This window comes from Euwallacea fornicatus, chromosome 5 (assembly GCF_040115645.1).
Source record: "Euwallacea fornicatus isolate EFF26 chromosome 5, ASM4011564v1, whole genome shotgun sequence".
Classification (NCBI taxonomy): Eukaryota; Metazoa; Arthropoda; class Insecta; order Coleoptera; family Curculionidae; genus Euwallacea; species Euwallacea fornicatus.
Window position 1 is genome coordinate 5,590,410 of NC_089545.1, and position 17,626 is coordinate 5,608,035.

The 17,626-nt window shown below is 40.5% G+C and overlaps 3 protein-coding genes across 7 annotated transcripts in view; 1 reads left to right on the forward strand and 2 right to left on the reverse strand.

Annotated features, from left to right (window-relative positions):
- The window catches only part of hiw (highwire), a 41,254-nt gene that overhangs the window by 7,184 nt on the left and 16,444 nt on the right, over positions 1-17,626 (forward strand). The window contains 9 exon segments of the mRNA XM_066282745.1: positions 24-143; positions 200-286; positions 345-482; positions 536-714; positions 778-1,012; positions 1,063-1,262; positions 1,315-1,512; positions 1,585-1,838; positions 2,207-2,348. Coding sequence (XP_066138842.1) covers positions 24-143; positions 200-286; positions 345-482; positions 536-714; positions 778-1,012; positions 1,063-1,262; positions 1,315-1,512; positions 1,585-1,838; positions 2,207-2,348 — 1,553 coding nt within the window.
- Positions 2,507-8,770, reverse strand: LOC136339465 (uncharacterized). Of its 4 annotated transcripts, none has more exons than XM_066282759.1 (4): positions 8,593-8,769; positions 4,383-4,608; positions 4,020-4,235; positions 2,507-3,964 (listed from the first exon to the last, which is right to left on the reverse strand). In XM_066282759.1, the coding sequence occupies exons 3-4, from the start codon at positions 4,188-4,190 to the stop codon at positions 2,756-2,758; spliced, it is 1,380 nt and encodes a 459-aa protein (XP_066138856.1). In that variant the 5' UTR covers positions 4,191-4,235; positions 4,383-4,608; positions 8,593-8,769; the 3' UTR covers positions 2,507-2,755. The 4 variants fall into 4 exon arrangements, with proteins under 4 accessions (XP_066138856.1, XP_066138855.1, XP_066138859.1 ...); XM_066282758.1 differs by lacking the exon at positions 8,593-8,769 and adding an exon at positions 6,515-6,757; XM_066282762.1 differs by lacking the exon at positions 4,383-4,608 and having other exon boundaries at positions 8,593-8,770.
- On the reverse strand, positions 9,557-17,207 carry be (ben). Of its 2 annotated transcripts, none has more exons than XM_066282752.1 (9): positions 16,839-17,207; positions 12,291-12,542; positions 12,064-12,234; positions 11,878-12,012; positions 11,666-11,823; positions 11,152-11,463; positions 10,726-11,093; positions 10,431-10,665; positions 9,557-10,324 (listed from the first exon to the last, which is right to left on the reverse strand). In XM_066282752.1, exons 1-9 carry the CDS (start codon positions 17,013-17,015, stop codon positions 9,970-9,972), a joined length of 2,163 nt encoding a protein of 720 aa, XP_066138849.1. In that variant the 5' UTR covers positions 17,016-17,207; the 3' UTR covers positions 9,557-9,969. The 2 variants fall into 2 exon arrangements, with proteins under 2 accessions (XP_066138849.1, XP_066138848.1); XM_066282751.1 differs by having other exon boundaries at positions 10,431-10,680.

Genomic DNA, 17,626 nt, shown 5'->3' on the forward strand with positions numbered 1-17,626 from the left:
AAGTTCAATTTATTTGTCCGCAGGAAGATTTGCAAGGACCTTGCGGTAGGATACTGCATATGACTCCTTCTAGGTTCACAAGAACCAACCAGTCGCGTACTTGGAATACTGGAAATGGGTCTCCTGATGCAATATGTTTCCAGGTAGTTTAGTTGGTTATATAATTAACTTTGAGAGTTCGACAATTATTTGTTACAAGGTGGACAGACCTGGAATTTCCATAGTGGGCGTTGGCATATACGGGGGCATAGGCCATTATGAGTACGAATTAGAGCTGTTAGAAGACGTAAGAAGTGTTAGGTTGTTCTCTGTCGATTATTCTAGCAGCAATTATGTAATTTTAGACCAGTCTCAGTTCGGGGTTAGAGAACCATGCAGCTCATCGTTGGAATAGTCTGGAGATTACTAGAGGCTCTTTTGGGCCTGAGGACTTTGCTCCCGATGTAGTGGAGATTAAGTTCGATAGGGCCGTTCCCATTAAGGTTTTATATGTTGTTCTGAGACTGCGTGACTTACAATCGTAATAATTTTATAGGAGAATAATAAATATGGGGTGCGTCTCAGGAATCATGGTGGTCGAACCAATAATGGCGACGGGGGACTGAATTCTGTTAAAGGATCGGATAATACAACTTTCACATTTTCGACTTGCTCTATTAGTTTCAACGGTACCACTCTCACTAGAGGACAACTGCCCATTATTCTCTATTATAGGTAGCTTTCAACTATTTATCTATATATAGGGACACTTTCATTATTATTGTTTTGAAACTCTAGCAATCCCATTGAAGGCGCACGAAATTCAACCTCAAAGTTGGAGAATCAGGCCCGTAAGACAGCCCTTTCAATGACGGGTTCCATAGTCCAGAATGCGGCTAAGTTGATGATGTTGGCGAGAGAAAAAGTGGAGGAAGTGGCCTCTGCGAGTATTCTCAGCGATTCTTGCGTCGTAAAAAATCTCTTACCTCTGATGTTGGCCCATATCAGCCCATTGGCGTCCAGCGATCCAAAGGCACGTAAAACTATAGAAACACTTCTTTTATTAGAAAATAAAAATTGCAGAGTGCAGTGCAAGTGTTGAGCTTTATTCAAGAGCTGTTACCGCACGTTTCCGCCTTAAATCTTTTGGGTACACCCAACGTCGCAGCATTAACGGGTTCGCATCAAGAAAGCTATGACAATAAAATGACAACCACGAGTAACCATTCTACATGGGTAGAAAGTGAGCATCCGTATAAGGCGGCAACAGTGGCTAATTATCGGTAAGGTACTATTAAATAAAATTTTGAAGACGTTTCTTAGGGTTGGTTCTAGGGTGTTGTTCCCGGACAGTGTGAAATGGATGTCTCTGGAATTCGATGTAGCTTGTGCTACTGCCCAACCAGAAGATTCCCTGCAGCTCTACATTCCGGCCATAGATTTTGCCGCAAATTGTCGCCGACAGACCGGTGTTGAAGACACGGAATGCTTGCCTTTACCTTATTGGTCAGTGCTTCACAAGTTTAGCGGAAAGTGAGTAATAATAAATAATAATTTCGTATTATTCGGGATAATTAATACTTTATTTTACTTACGCGAAAACAGTTTACAATGGCCGTCAAACTCCGTAATTCTCCCTGGAAATGAGGTAGTATTTTCTCTGGAAACTGCATCAGATTACGTTAAAGACGACCGGGCCAGCTCTTACGGTTTCAAATGTCTGGTTACCGGCTATGAATGGCCCCCTGACACCGCCTCCTATAACTGCCTAAAGCATCTTGAGGCTGAACTATCTTTTTTGGGTGGAATGTGCGCTGCAAGTCTCATGAAGAAGGACTTATTGCTACCCTCTGTTGGAGGTAATATTAGGTCTCCTTCAACATTATAGAGAAAATATCACGAATGAAATTGTCTTTTCTCGGTACTGTCTTTCATTGAACAATCATGATTTTATTGGAAAATATGAATTAATTGATATTCAATATTAATAATAACTTTTAGATAAATTTTTTGATATTGCTCTTTTTTTTTTTATTAAGAAGAACTAAAAATGTGTCTTTCACCATAAAGTCAGGAAAAGCTCACGATTAACAACGATATGTCAAATTGTAAAGAAAAACACATAAATGAGGTTAATTTCGACTTGCTTCATTAGATTCAAATTCGTTTTTTGATTATAAGAAATATTTTTAATCTATCTAATACGGTTTTTATTTATGTTTTTTAGATGAAGGAGAAATTGACATGGAAGCTGCAGAAACGGTATCGGTGCAGATTTATACTGAGCACAGTTCGCTGCTAGCAAAAGGTCTTGCTTTGAGCTCTTCTCCCTCTGTAAGCCAGGCATTGGAGGGGATGCTACCCTATAGGTAAGGAATGATCTTTTTGTTTTGTATATGCGAATGAGGCAAACAAAACAGGCACGAATTGAAATATTGTTGAAAGTAAAATTATGCGAAACGGTGCGTAAAAGAAATTATGCACCATTACTGTTTTGACCACTAGCTTTCAAGAAAATTCAAGAAAATTGACTATAAAAGACCTAGATTTACTTACACAAATCCAATTTAAAAACAACGACTTATTTGATTTTCTTTGGAACACAAAACAGGAAGCATACGGCCTTAGATTAACCTACTATTGAAGTTAGAGTTTAATCACTTCCTACGCCTAAAATAATGAGAAGAGCGATCACAGAAAGGTGACAACAATATTAACAAAATGTACAATTATTAAATTAAAATACTGATAAAGAAAAATGCGCGCGTTAAAGTAGCTATAGATCAGTGGTGAGCAAATCGGCTTTTTCCACTATGACGTGCAGCTCGGTCTCCTTGTAAGTCCGTCCATCAGGCACTATCAAGCTGAGAGGCGGTTTACCGCCCTTCTCGCACCCATACTTCTGCCTTTTATACACCATCACGTAATAAACATAAAACGCAATTACCACAAGGCAGATCACCAGAATAGAGACGCAGACTGCGATCATTATTGTGTAATACCCTGTTAAAACTGAGCAATTTGCGGTCTTAAAGTCCTTGACTGTCACGTAGTCACGTCCTTCGGGACTGAGACAAAGAATGTCGTTATAAAATTCGCTCTGTTTCAGGTTTTGTACGATTATTTCGCAATCGCAGGTTTGATTGAGGTTGAGGTTGGATACTCGCGCCTCGAACTGAGGCTGCACCTCCAGGGAGTATCGATCTAAGTTTCCAAAGGTATTAGAATCGAAGGTGATGACCCTTGAACTCGTGACTTCGTTGGTGTTTAATGTAATACCCATAAAAGCGTGGAATCCAACATTACCGAATGTGTTGTTTCTGAAGAGAGAGTCTCCTGTGGTGGTGACCATGAAGGCTTCTCCTTCAAGCTGCTGCACTTCAGTGTTCAATACCGAAAAACTGGCTGGGTTATTGATGATGAATGTCCCAGGACGCAAAGTATTAAACTGGCAATTACGCACTGTAAAAGTCCGGTAAACCGTCACATTGGAGAATGTCCTACTGGGCAAATACTCTGCTTTCACGCCTTCCAAAGTCAAAAACTCAGTACCGAACTTCTTGAACGCCTGCGGCTTCACGTTTCTCAGCACTACATCGGTCAATAGCAAGTTCTCCATTTGCAACAAATTAGAGAAGGCAAAAGCCTCCACGTTTTCCACTTGAACGTTTCTCAGGCTGATTTCATTGATTCTTCCTTCGAAGCTGTAGGACCCACAGCTAGACACCACACTGTCACTTATGGAGATTTTCAGACTTGGAATGCTGAGATCGAATCTCTTTTCCTGGTTGATGCTAGTATCTCTATAACCCACCCAACTCAGACTATTCGGTTCAAAAGTCAAAGCCCTAATATTGGTCAAAATGATTGTGCGGAGATTTCTGAGGTCAAATATTGAGTAGGGGCCGAAATGCACTGTGGGGCAGTTGTGCAGCTCTATGATCGTTGTATCAAAGGCCGGGATTGAGTTTCTTTGAATATACATCTAAAAGAAGAGTTTATTTCGTTTCTTCTTTATCTCTCTTAAACGATTTTAGTACCTTTTCGGCTTCCGGAGCGCAGTTGCATGATAACGTAGGTGTGCTGCCTCCGTACCAGCGACAGCCGAAGTACCAAATGTTAGTGATGTCATCGTTGGTACTTTTGACCTCATGAATAAACAACAGGGGTAGCAGTAACAGTATGTTGAGTACCAGTTGCTTTGCTGTCATAGTCCCAAACTACATTTTCAGCTTAGGTCAAGGTTGTACAACTTTCTGAAAATAGCAATTAAAGTTTGATGAGTTTAAACATTTGAAGGTTGTAAAATTATATAGGTGACTCATTGAATTTATTTACTTTCGCCATATTTAGGAATTGGCATTAAATTTAATTGTTTGTGTGAATAATTATTCGGTACTCACTGCGGCCATAAAACAATGCCCAATGGTAAATCACGTTTAAGCACAGTTGGAGAGAAGCTCCAAAATGTCAGCCAAATCGTGCGTTGATCGCTTTTAAACTCTCTGCAGTAATTTGTTAGTCAGGCGTATTTTCTTTTTTATCAGGTAAAAACTAAAAGGTTTGTCACAACGCTAGCCTGATAAGTTTTATCGAGGCTGATAAGATTTCGTTAGAATTTAATACCACCTAGAAAAAAAACGTTCTATTTACTTATAGGGGTGGGACATTGTAAGCAAGTTAGTTAGGTATAGAATAACTTACATAAAGCTAATAATTGGAACCAGAACGTCATAAATAAGTAAATAAATAAGAAAATTCTCATTTGGGCTCCATAATTTATTTGTAGTTAGCTACTTAGTGTTTCCGATTTAGTCCTAAAGAATTTTTTTTTATTTGAAGAATTAAAAGGCCAAGTTTAGAACAAAACACCAACAAATATTAACAATTAAAAAATCATCGCAAATGATTCATCGATCTATCACGATTATAAAGTGCTCTTGAAACTAACGGAAAGAACTAACAATAAAGGTATTAACCTTTTTTTTTATCAAATATATTTCTAACGGCGTTTACGGCTGATTTGGTTTTCAAATATGGTAACTTTCTTCCCGTTTTATAACCCTCACAGTTCTTGCATCTAATAAGTGACCTCAATTCAGTCATCTTTATGGGCCTTACCCATCTGGTAAGGTTTGCCAGCGCTATGATGTTTATTTAATTTAATGTTCAAATGCATCACCGTTAGAAATACTTTTTGGTCCCCATCCAGGACCGTCCAGATTATTCTTTTCTGTTAGTAATGATTCACGGTTTAATTTTAAATCTGTTTGATGTCCAAACCTAAATTGAATCAACGCTGTTTTTATGTTCTTCCAATTAATTCATTAAAATAATTGACGATTTCCCTACCGCCGTCTTATAATTTATTTGCGGGAAAATGGCAACATTGCAGTGTTCTTTTGTCACGCTATCGGCGACCTCCTCTGTCTCTTTAACGTCAATTTGATGGTTGCAACTTAGCAATGGATGTTGCCAAACTTTGTTTAAAATCCTGGAAGCTTTTACGCGTTTTCTTTATATTTATTTGTGCGTGAATGTGGTTTCTCCTCCAAACAAAGAAGCAAAGAAAGCAATTACTGAGAATTTGCAACTCACGCTCGCAATGAGCGAAATAATGGGGACACCCATTATTGCCCGTTTCATTTCTATTAGAATTCATTCTGATGGTTTCTCTTTCTCTAAACAAATTAATCTTGGGCTCATAATTCACTGACTTTTTCGCCACCGACACTGCTGTGACCCCTGCCACTTACCTGCAGTCCAGCTCAGTTTTGTGCTCTTGACGTGCAAGTCCTCAAACGCGCTTTATGTCCGCATGCTTGCATTAGATTTTATTATGTGGATGGGTCATTATGTCAACACTGGTGGAGTAACTTGATTATTACGAGTTTAAGGTTACTCGAGGACAGAATTGGAAATGCTGAACTAAGAAAAAAGCCCACAGTGGAGCTGAACAAATTATACGACTTACTAAGTAAATAAAACAAGGTCAATAATCGATCAAACAAAGCTCTGAAGTTGACTTAATGGCGCGTCCAAAATTTTTTGGAGAATATGATTTTTGCTGTACCTACTCCTGGTGAGTGGGTATCGTTTATCACGCGCGCAGTCAGTTACTTTTATTATTGCCAAAGTGAAACGAGAATGATTTGCAAGCCGATAAATACAAATGCATTAACTGTTTCTCCTTTGTTCGATGCATTTTGCAATTGGTCAATTTATAGGGCACCTTTGAGATTATCGCTGTATCATCGGCAAACGATTGCGGCTTCTTTAGGCAAAATAGAGGAGCACTGCACAGCCTCTCTCCCCCGTGTGCGTGCGGTGTTTAGGGTTAATTGTGTCACGATTAAATTAATTGCACATGGAATATTGCGTGCCAAGTACACCAGCGGTCGATATTTGAATTTTTATCGCCGCTTTGGTTCATTGCACCCCTCCAGGCTAGAGTTGAAACGCCGTGGGGATGGCACTTTTTTCCAATAAAATAAATGTTTTTTTTTTCGCGTCAATTAGCAGCCAAGGAAATTACCTCTGTTCGATGTCGCGTCATGTCAATCAATTAATCTCTCAATTCACTTAAAAAGGACATCTAGTGCACATTCCGGGAGCGGTAAAAAAGGCGGCACTTCGCACCGGTCCGCTCTCGCTCGAAACGCGTCTAGGAAAAGTCTGAATATCTCGGGAACTGAAGCACACGATGCTGGCGCGAGATAAACTACCGACGGAGTGCCGATAACGTCGGCGTTACCGGCTATTTTACCGTCAAAAGCGATGCGATTTGCTCGGCTTTGCGGTTTTGCATCGCGGCCTACATGGTGGTCCTCGTGCCTTATTTATCGATCCTCCTTACATGAGTTTCGGTAGACAAATTAAACATTGCTTTTAGCACATCCACCATTTTGTCCACGAAGGTGGTTGATATTAGTGTGAATCACTTCTTGGCTTTTTCCCCCGAGCTTTTCGAAGCATTTAAACACTTGCCAAAAATTACTACCAGCTCAAGTGTAAATAAATTTTACGATCGAAAAGTGTGTCACACCACTGCTTCTTTACCTAGGAGATTGACATATAAGTCTTATGAAATTTAAGTAATTTGGAGTTTGTAAAACCAGAGGCGTATTATTTCCACATTTCACACCCTATAAGCACGATGTTCGTCTTCACCTAATTAGGTAATTACCGAGGTGCATTCCTTCGTATATTTGGTTTGGTGTGGTCCCGTGCAGCACGTATGGAAACCAGACGTTGGTGCAGGGCCGCATTTTGTTTCTTTAGTGTGGCATTCTTACCGAAAAACCATGCCAAACACGCTCAAAACCAATATGAAAATAGGCGAGAACCAGAAGAGTTAATTCAAGAAAGTCGTTCGCCAATATATTGAATATTATTAGTCTTAGGGAAATAAACTCAGTTTGACAGCACTGTTTGAGATGTAATGGCAGTCGTCTTGATGTCGATTCCATTAATGACAAATTAAAAAGCAACGTGGCGATTAAATAAGACTGTTACAGAGCTGCCATTTATTGAGACGTTCTGGTAGCAGCTCAGGGGAGATCAGTTAAGTGTTGCACTAGAATTTTTACGCCAGGGCAACATTCTCGGAAATCCATCCCTGCAGGGCGTCCGTACCGAGAAACCGGATATTTTAATTGTTGAGGCTCATTTGTTAGCGGGAAGCAGACACGATGCCGATATTTGTCATAGATTGCGCGCACCGATGTGCGTAAAAGTAATTTAAACCGAGCCCTTCGGGGGTACCACTGCCCCCGCGCAACTCAAACGGAGCTTTATGAGCTTAAAAGATTTTAATTTTACGACGCCAGTTTTTTCTCTCACGCCAGTAGTACTTAACTTTGACATTTTACAGCGCTGCATTGCTGAGTGCTTTAATGTAAATGAATTATTTACGAGAGTATCTGCACCTAAACGAGCTCGAGTTAAGGTCAAACCTATTATAGCGCGAATTGTAATGAGTATTCATAATCATAATAGATTCTTTTTTTGTCTCAATATATTCTCATGTGTTGGTCGGTTGTCTACTGCAATTAATGCGAGGATCAAAAAGGATTTTTGAGTTTTCCACCTTGCAGACTTCGTTCCCGTGTGTTTGTTGTAAAACGCACTGTTTCTATTCATATTGTGCCAAAATCATGACATCAGCAGTGAAATATGATTTTCTTGTTACCTTGAGTATTTGCGTACATTACATAAGTACAAATATCGATGCTGTGTTGTCAGATAACATGAGTAACGTTAAAATAAATATTTGCTTTATTACGCCGATTTTTCTATTTGCCTGGCAACTAAATTATTCAAATTGTCAAGGTGCTGAACTGGGATTCAGATTTTGCTGAATTAGTAAAAATTAGTGCGGCGCCCGCATTATTTTATCAAGGCTTCGGAGCGCACATAATGCTCTGAATATTAATACTAATTATGAGATTAAAAGTGATAAGTTGTCTCCAGCTTCATCTCTACCTATAATTTCCATAGAAACCTTGAAGTAAATCCTGGGTATTTTCTAGATGTTTCTTTCTACAATATGAAAGCAAGCTTGCTGTTAAAGGTAACCGCAGACTTATAATTATTTGACCCTAATGATCTTACCTGTTACCTAAGCGCACCGCTAAAACTCTTCTCGGAGATCGGATGATGGTACCAACACTGGGCGATATACAAAAAATGTGACATAACAGAGTACCGCGGCCAACGCTAATTGTCCAGTATGCCAAACGCCACTGCGATGAGCGATTTGTTTTTCGATTTTATTATTTTCGCCGTCCGATTTATCTTGTCAAACCGTTTATATCTGCTACAAGATGAATTAGTTATTTTATTTATTTACTTATTGCGGCAATTTCGTCGTCTTGGGCATCCTTGATTTGGGGACAAAAGCACGTATCTTCAGTGTAGTATAAGAGGGATTGAGTGTGTTCTTTAAGATTACCTATTAACGTCTCAAATCCATTCGCTCAGTGCACATTATTGTGTAGCTCGCGCAAAACTGGTTACTTCATCTCTTAGTAGGTAGGACTTACTGAACTTCGTCTTGATTTAATTCTGGCTTACATCGGAACAGAAGTTTATTTTCCATATGATAATCCGGTTTTGTCCAACGTTTAACGTCCCTATACGTGCATTGGACGGGATCTGGTGGAATGTTTCTGATATAATTAATTGGGAATTAGTATGAAATAACAATATTTTAAATATTGCCATAAGGCTTAATAAAATTTTAAAGAAGTTTATTTTCCGAATCTGGTCTTGTATTGTACTCTTCGATCTTAGAGCGGTAACCAGATAAAGACGTGATGTATATAACTGGTTTTTTGTGATTTTGCTCTCATCGAAGCTCATAAGTGCTTTAAAGCGGAGCCTCCAAGGCACTTTATCTGGCTTTACAAAGCAAAAACGTTCCGGATTCCGCGCTTTCCGCTACGTTTTTCGGGGCGATTGCAAAACTCTGGAAAGTAATTGCTTTTCTTCAAATGCGTGCATGTGGTGTATTGGGCCGGGATCGTTATGGAGACGGGGATTAGAAGGCGTTAACTTGACGAAAAAAAACACCACATTTCTTGTTTACAGGCATTTTATTACATTTTTGGTATAAAAAAATCGTACGTCGAATTAACCTATTTATAGTAATAACTACTGGGGAGTATTCGTAAAATACAAAATATACATCTCTGAACTTTTAACGGCACTCTCATAGCGACATCTTCTGTACATTATCACAGTAGGGCAAGTTAATAAAAATTCGCTAAAATTATTAAGTGCCGAAAAATCAATGTCTGGATAACTTCACCAAGAGATTAGTTTCGTAAGCGTGTCATTAGCTTCATTTCTATGTAAGCTATGTTCCAGGTGAAGTTGTCAGTGCTTTGATCTATTGGCCCTTAAGTATGGGCGTTAGTCTCGTTATCCAAGTAAATAGGTGCTGATAACTACTAACAATATAATTTAGTGTTTTCTGTTTGTTACACACTATTTAGAAGGACCAGGTTTGTCCGGTAGAGGCCTCATAGTCAGCGACCCATCAGTCCCATTCCTCTTGGCCTCATCCTTCTGTTTCAGCTCAGAGTACAAATGCACGTCTTTGTCTATCGGTTCTGAATACATAGAGGTCAAAACAGGTTTGGTATTTTTGGTGTCCGTTTCTGTGTCCTCTTTCGCTGCCTCAGCAGTACAGTTGGGGTTAAATTTCTCTTCCATGAGCTTGAGGATGCCTCGGGGGCCTTGGCCGACCCCCGAAGCCTGGGGCGGGTGTTCTTCGTAGGGGGGCGGTGGAATTTGCAGGCTCAAGTTGCCCAGTTCCTCGTAGAGATGAGCCTCTTCTTCGCTGAAATTAAATAAAGTTTATTCTTTTGTGGATAAAATGGCGAATATGATTTTTATGTGAAGAGAAGTTTTGATATTTTGTTAACTAAATGAAAATATATACATACCGATTGTTGTTCTCGTAGCTATCGTCCACTATAAACATTTCATAGAGCCTCTCAATCATTTCGCTGGCGTCTTGATGAGTAGATGGATCGTCTAGTCTTCTGGACAACTCGTGCAAAAACTCCACTGTAAGCTCTGCCGGCATTTCAAGCTTTTCATTCTCTGTATCTACGGTGACGATTGTGTTCTCCTCCTCGTTGCTCTGATTGTTGTTGTAGTAGTGGTTCCTAAAGTAACCTGAACCGGATTTCTCTATTTTATCAGTTGTAGAGTGTGTGTTGCGTGGACAGTACCAACCTTTGCGTTTCAGCCAGCGACTTCCTCGCACCAACAACGCCACAAAGGTGGTGACTAGAGCCAAAATGAAGAACCCGATGAGCACCACGATAAAAATCAACCAGTGGCGTTTTTCGCTGCTATCATCGTCTGCAACGAAGATCTTTCCTGTGGTGTTTATAGTTCTGGTTTCTCCGTTGTAGGGTGCGCATACGGTATTGTTGAAGCAGGTCTTCTGGGTGAAATTTTTCATATTGATGATTCCCACCGGCAGGGAGAAGCACCTGGACACTGACTCATCTACTGTGCAGAAACTTGAGTCCATGATCAGCTCAGTTCGATACGTGGTGGTGTTGGTAAGAGTTGAAATCCAGTCTGATAAATCACAGCTGAAAAAATAAATTGAAATCATTTCGGTTTATTACACCACAAATAAAAATAGTATACCTGCATGATTGATTAAAAAAATTATCGTCGAAGACCAATTTTCCATCTTCGACTTTCTGGACGAAGCTCAAGGATCCTTCCATGAGGTTATAGATTTCATTGCCTTTGAATGAAAAGGACTCCACTTCGCTCTCGGATGTGGAGGTCACAATGAAGTCTCTGTGGAGATTTTTGATTACATTTTGGTCTATAGTGATGCGATTCCAGTTCTGGATCGCGAATGCCATGGAATGCAAGTGGACTATTTGATTCCCGACGATTTTCACTTTCGCCGCAGTGCTGGCAATGGCTTTGGAGTGGATGTCTGTTATTCTATGTAAAGAAATTTGCCCATAAATATATACATAAATATAAACAAGTGAACAAATTGTAGCCTGGAACGAGAAACAGGCCGAGCTACGTTGATGGATTGAGAGAAAATTTTCGAATAACTGTTTCATGTAGGTTTGGTTGCATTCGTAGGCCGTTAGTTTGATGCTTTTTAAGTACTTATTTAGGAATTTTGTGAACTTACGTAGAATGGATAACAGTCAAATTGGTCATTCCAGCAGTGATGGCTTTGGAGTGCACTTGAGATATCCAGCATTTGTTAATACGAAAATCTACCACAAGAGTTCGGTCTGTAAGAGCCCCTTGGTGGATTTGGTTGATTGTGGTATTAGTAATTGACACCTGTTAAATTAAGAAATTATTTCTGGCTTCATTAGAGAGTTGAGAGATATTTACCGAGGATATTTCTGCAGACGTAAACGCTTCAAATTTAATGTCTTTAATGCGACTGTTAATAAATGCGATCTGTGCCAAGGACGTCCTGAAAACTCCCTGGAGGATTTCCTCAATGTCCACATTGACGAAAAGTACCTTCAAGGATTAATTATATATTAAAGATTTGGTAGCAACGTTGTCACTTACCACTGAAACAGGCCCGTGCCTGCCTGTAGTGCCTAAGTTCTTTATTTCGAAAGCACCGCTATCCAGCTCAATTTTCTTTATATCCTGGAAAGTGCCGTTGCTTAATTTACTAAACGGAGACTCCTCCAACTTGAGGTAGCTGGCGCCGATTATTTCAGTCGATAAAGAACCCTGAAAGGAGCTCAGTGAGCGAATTTTTCTTAATGACGATGAGCATACTTAAGTACCAGCATTTCATAGAAAGCTTGGCTCTTGAAGATGAGATCATCACAGCCCAACATCTGCACCAATAGACTAGAAGATTGGATGTTGAAAAAGGCCTGCTTGCCTACTACGACTTTTTGCACGTTGGACAGGTGCAGAAGGGCTAGAGCCTTGTGGTCGCTGAAGGTTTTGGATCCGAAGGTGATCGACCGTCCCCCATTCAAGAAAATTTCGGTTACTTCTTTGGGAATGTGGCCTTGTTGTAGGACTAACTCCTGCAAAACGCAACCATTTGTACATTTCGAGTGATAAATTGAAAGGTAAAAACACGTGACCGGAAGGAGCTTACTTTTAACATACAATGGGATGAAGGTGCATAAAATGTGGGTTAAAAAGTACCTGTGCGTACCCCTTCGAGAAATGCAAATTAGGACCCATTGAAATGGGAACAGGTTCGTTAATTTATCGGCTTTTGCCTTCGACCTGGACATTCTAATCGAATTGATTGCGTAAGATAATTTAATTCTATAATCGGGCGTGGTTCACTATGGGTCTCAAGGTTCGAATAAAGTCGGTTTCAATTAAAAAAAAACTGCATAATAATCAAAAAACAACATACTTAAACAAATAAGAACTTCTGGGAACTCGCAACGCAGCGGCTGAGTCACTTTAGGGAGGTACTGCATGACCTTTATTAATTCGATTACTTCTTGCTAATGGCTGTTAATGCTCAGCTTATCAGCAGTGCTGTCATTAGCCTTTGGATACTTAGTTCTGCCATTCGAACGGCGATAAATCCGTTAATCTGTAAAACTCCTCTAATTGCGTCTAAAAACAATATGTTACACTGGCAAATTCCACATTCGTTTATTGTTTCTTCTGGATAAGTTTAACCCCCACATGTGCGTTTATATTTTCTATTGTAATCGACGGCAGTTGACAGTATAACATGTAAATACAGTAAAAAGTTGTAGTTTTAAAAGCAACTAAATTACATGTTCAAGGTTTTAATAATTTTTTTCGAAATTGCAACGCCGCAACTCTCTTTTGTCTGCCTGTCACACAGGTCTCCGATAGGGATTTGTTACATGCGAATTGTCATAGTGTAAGACATTGTTGCCGGATATTGGGGTAAATTTTTGCTAACGGATGTGCATCCTTACAGAAGAAATAAATTGTGTATGATCTCTTATGATCCTCCGTACGCGTTGTTTTTGCGCTTTTTCTACTATTTTGCCTCTTTGGATTTTGGCACTGAGTCAAAAATTCAAGTTTAGCTTGCTCTAGTGAACCGACAGGAGTCTTTGTTCGCGCATTTTATCAATAAATAATGCTCAGTCCGGCGCTGATTTGTGTATAGAAGTCCGTGGCAGAACTCTTCTCTCTATCCAAGCGACGTGAAGTCAAACAAACTAATTTTAGACCTGGAAATGTTTCTCCAGGACCCTAAAATTTCGCGCATTCTCTGGATGATTCCAAGGCGTGCGGGAAATTCCCTGAGAGATTTATTTGGACATTGATTGTAGAAGTAGCTTATATAATTAACAATAAACAATTTTGCAATGGGTCACTGGTTGGTAATGATAATTAGTAATTTTAACTCGTTTCGTTGATAAGCAACATTTCAAAAGGAGCCGCTTGCGTTTCGTATGTAAAGCATGATGAAACACCTCAAAAGCTTAGTTCTTATCGGTTTTCTGCCACATGGCTTCCCTCCACTCTTTGATGCTTGCACTTGTCCAGAAAAACGCCCGAGTGACGTGGAACGGGATTCATTAAGCTTCGTAGTCGCAGCCGGAAATAAATAAATTTTAATTGTGGGCTCCGCCTCGAAATTCTTTCCTGTTCCAATGTTTCGCTCAAATAATTCATTTCGATGCACCTGGTACCTGCATCTTTGCCTTGACCATCTCTCAGGGCATAATCCGGTTTTCAAGGGCCAAACGGATAATCACAATTTGAAGTTGGTCCGCATTGCGTTGGTGACCGGTCTCGAAAAATCCGAAGTAAGTTGGCCGGAAGTACTTGATTATTCAGTAGCAGGATTGCAGTTATATTAAAGTGCTTATGAAACGCTTTTACTATGCCGGTTGCAGTGCGCCATTGTGAAACCGGTTGTCGGTTTACCGGAATAATTAAACCACGGTTCGATGACGGTCGAATCGAGGTTGTTGCAGTCAATGAGGTGAAGATCTGAATCGGGCTTGTATGTGATGATGTGTAAAATCGCTTAGGCCTGAGCGAAGTGAAGAAATTCCGTCTTTTCTCCCTCTTTTTATTTTCGATAAAAACCGTTTCCTCCGAAGCTATAGGAGAGAAAGCGATACTTCAACGTGTAGGGGGTCGGGTGTTGGGTGTCAGGTTGCATAGGCAATTTTCGGGCGAACCACATTTCGGTGTCTGCATTGTCTCAAGGCGTTATTTTAAGCCAGAAAACAAATCGCACGAGGGAATCATAATGTTTCAGGAAAACTAATTAAGGGCCGAGCCAACTGAATTGCCCGTAATTTTGTCGGTTTTCGGTGAAGCTGAGCAACGACCGAGCAGCAATGTCCAAATCAACCAGGGCCTCAAATGTTCCGTTGCAATCGAATTTATTTTGCAGATCGAGGGCCCTGACCCACTGAGTAGTTTCTGGACCCTCGATTTCACGCAGTTTTCTCCCCCTCGGGCTCCCTTTCTAAGGTACCTCTTCGGCAAACTTCCCAACAAGCCCAGGGCCTATTTTTAGGGGCTAAAAACTAGACGCCTTGAACGGTACGTTCACATTATATTTATGTAGAGGTGTTCTAATAATACCAGAAATATAAATACCCTCCTTACGCGAGAATTGCGATCGAGCAAAGGCGATATATTTCTGAAGTTTCCATGGAAAAATGGATAAAATCTAAACATCTCCATTAGCGTCTTGATCAGTCTGGAAGAGTAAACACGCGCCAGGGAAATTATTCCGCGTCTGATAGGTATTGAATGCAGGAAGTTGCGCGTCTAAACATAATCGAGTCTTCAGTTTCAACCAGAAAATATTTTTATTATCATGGAGGCCCATGCACTGGGAATACTAAACAGGCGCGGGATAAAGAGCTTTCGGAAAGGTTTATGCTTTATGACCCGGTTTCCCTGTAGCTTTATGAATATTTATGAAAATCCGGCTTTGAATGCTAAATATAATCAGGAGAGGTTTTCTCAAATTTATAATTCGTAAACAAATATTCAGATGTGGAACGTAAATGTTTTGATACTAATACAGTCCGCAACTACACGCACTTTCACTAAAAAAGCTTCGACTTCCTGATTCCGTACGCTCAGATGGGTCAAAGTCGGGACTGTTTCGTGACGATCTTTCAACGCCTGTTATAGTAACTTGACTCGAAACCATCGCTTCATTAAAGCGAAACTTAATTAAAGGCATTAGCGCGCAGGCCACGACGAATGAGCCTAGTTAACTTCTGTTTTAACCAACATGGTATTCGCACTCCTCACGAACAGTTGATAGTTATTTGCCTATTAGTCGTAGAAATTGCTCCAAAATTGAGTCATTCCTACTGAGATTGTGGCGCTAGCAATGTGGCAACGAGGCGGCGTTCATTTGTCACTTGCGACCTGCGCTGCCATGCCCCTTAAGGCACTTTTGAGATCTTCATTTTACCATCGCCGCAGGGCATTAACGATCTTATTAAACTAAATTCGTTTTCTAAGGCTGAAACTGCGTTGCACGTTCATTTTCCGGCCAGGAAATCTGTACATTAATTGATTATTAAACAGCTGAGCGCGGATATGAATAATAAATATTCACTTAACAGTAGCTTGAATTAGGGACTAGTGGGCGCCGAATTTGCATTCGTATCTCGTTTTTTATTGGTTTTTAAAAGATCTTCAAATAGCAGTTTAGACCGCGATTTTGGCCGCGACGAAATGAATGAATCAGACCTTTAATTCGTCTAATTGGAGATAATAAAGTCGTAGTGCGATGGTTTCACCTATCAAAGTGGTGGTTCAATAACCGATTTCAGGAGGCAAGAATGATCGTTATTGCCTTGCCATTTTCATGGGATAGTTCTATGTGTAGCTCGATGTATGTCATAAGACACGGTCTATCATTACTCTCGAAACAATGTAAATATTAACGCTCGAGAGTTTCGTTAAATTGATCTGAAAACTATGCATCAAGGGCTCCGACATTTCGGGGAAGGACTGATCGTCACACCAAGGAATTATGTAATTTTCAGATGTGACCGCAGCTCGCAACACCGCAGATAGAGATTTGCAATTAATGTTTTCGCTGGCCCTGTTTAGAGAGTTCGCAAGAATGCAATCACGTTGAGCAGCAATTAAGCATTAGTTGAATTATCTCGCGAAACTATAATCATATTCCTGCATAACCGACGCGGTTCGCCTTGAATGTTACTTTCGTTAAAACCGTAATTTGAGCCCACGTTATTCCGCGAAATAAACACAGAGATTTGTTAACATGTGTCCATTAGATTGACAAAGCTCCGTTTAATTAGTATCTCAGTAGTTCACTGAAATAAATCCGCCCTATGTGCCCAATCGTTAGAGTCTCCTCTTACCTGATCTTCCTCCAAGTAGCAATTGACGTTCTTCCATCCTCCCGCGGGAATGGTACAGTTGCATCCCGGTACATCGCATATGGTGTATCCCCCCGTTTGGGCCACCACCAGCCCCAAAGCGACCGTGGTCGGAACCAGCACTAACAACCAAAATCTTTCCGCACTCTTCGGCATCATTGTTCACCGCCTTCCTCACTGGACTCATCGTCCACGATTACTGCACATTTTGCGACTTTTCGTCCGTCCTCGTCGTCACCATGCGGACGATTCGATTTTGTCTTTTTTGTCCTTAGAATTGTGAATGAAACAGTTAGACGCGCACGCCGGTAGCCTCAACAACACACTGTCACTGACTGAACTGATGCTGTTTTGTTTGTGAAAGAGCGCCCAGGCCAAGCTGATAGTTGCCTGGTCAGTGGCGTGGCACCATGCCTAGCTCAGCTGTGGTGTATTGAAGTCTATAAATAGACTGGTGGTACGCCTCTGAAAATGAGTACACTGTCGGTACGTCCCTTAAGTCGATCTTTGTCTGCGGTCAGAAATGGGTACCGCCACTACAGCTGGGTCGTTCTTTGTCCTTTCCAATGTTACCCCACACGGTTCAGGCAGAGAAATGCAAGTTTCGGCCTGTTTCTTTTTTGGAGCAGAAAATGACCGAAACGTCCAGAGGAGGGTTGAAGCTGGCTGGCACCCCATTCAATTAATAATTGATATATGGGGGTTTGAAATTAGTTGATTGTTTCCGCTTAATAGATAATAATCTGGCTTTATCGGTTGTCATGAATATT

Coding starts and splice junctions, on each gene's coding strand:
- LOC136339465 (XM_066282762.1), bottom strand. CDS start 4,190: ATGACAGCAAAGCAACTGGTACTCAACATACTGTTACTGCTACCCCTG. Junction 3,965..4,019: donor GCGCTCCGGAAGCCGAAAAG/GTACTAAAATCG, acceptor CTCTTCTTTTAG/ATGTATATTCAAAGAAACTC.
- be (XM_066282751.1), bottom strand. CDS start 17,015: ATGATGCCGAAGAGTGCGGAAAGATTTTGGTTGTTAGTGCTGGTTCCG. Junction 12,013..12,063: donor GGCACGGGCCTGTTTCAGTG/GTAAGTGACAAC, acceptor TAATCCTTGAAG/GTACTTTTCGTCAATGTGGA. Junction 11,094..11,151: donor TTTTTTAATCAATCATGCAG/GTATACTATTTT, acceptor TTATTTTTTCAG/CTGTGATTTATCAGACTGGA.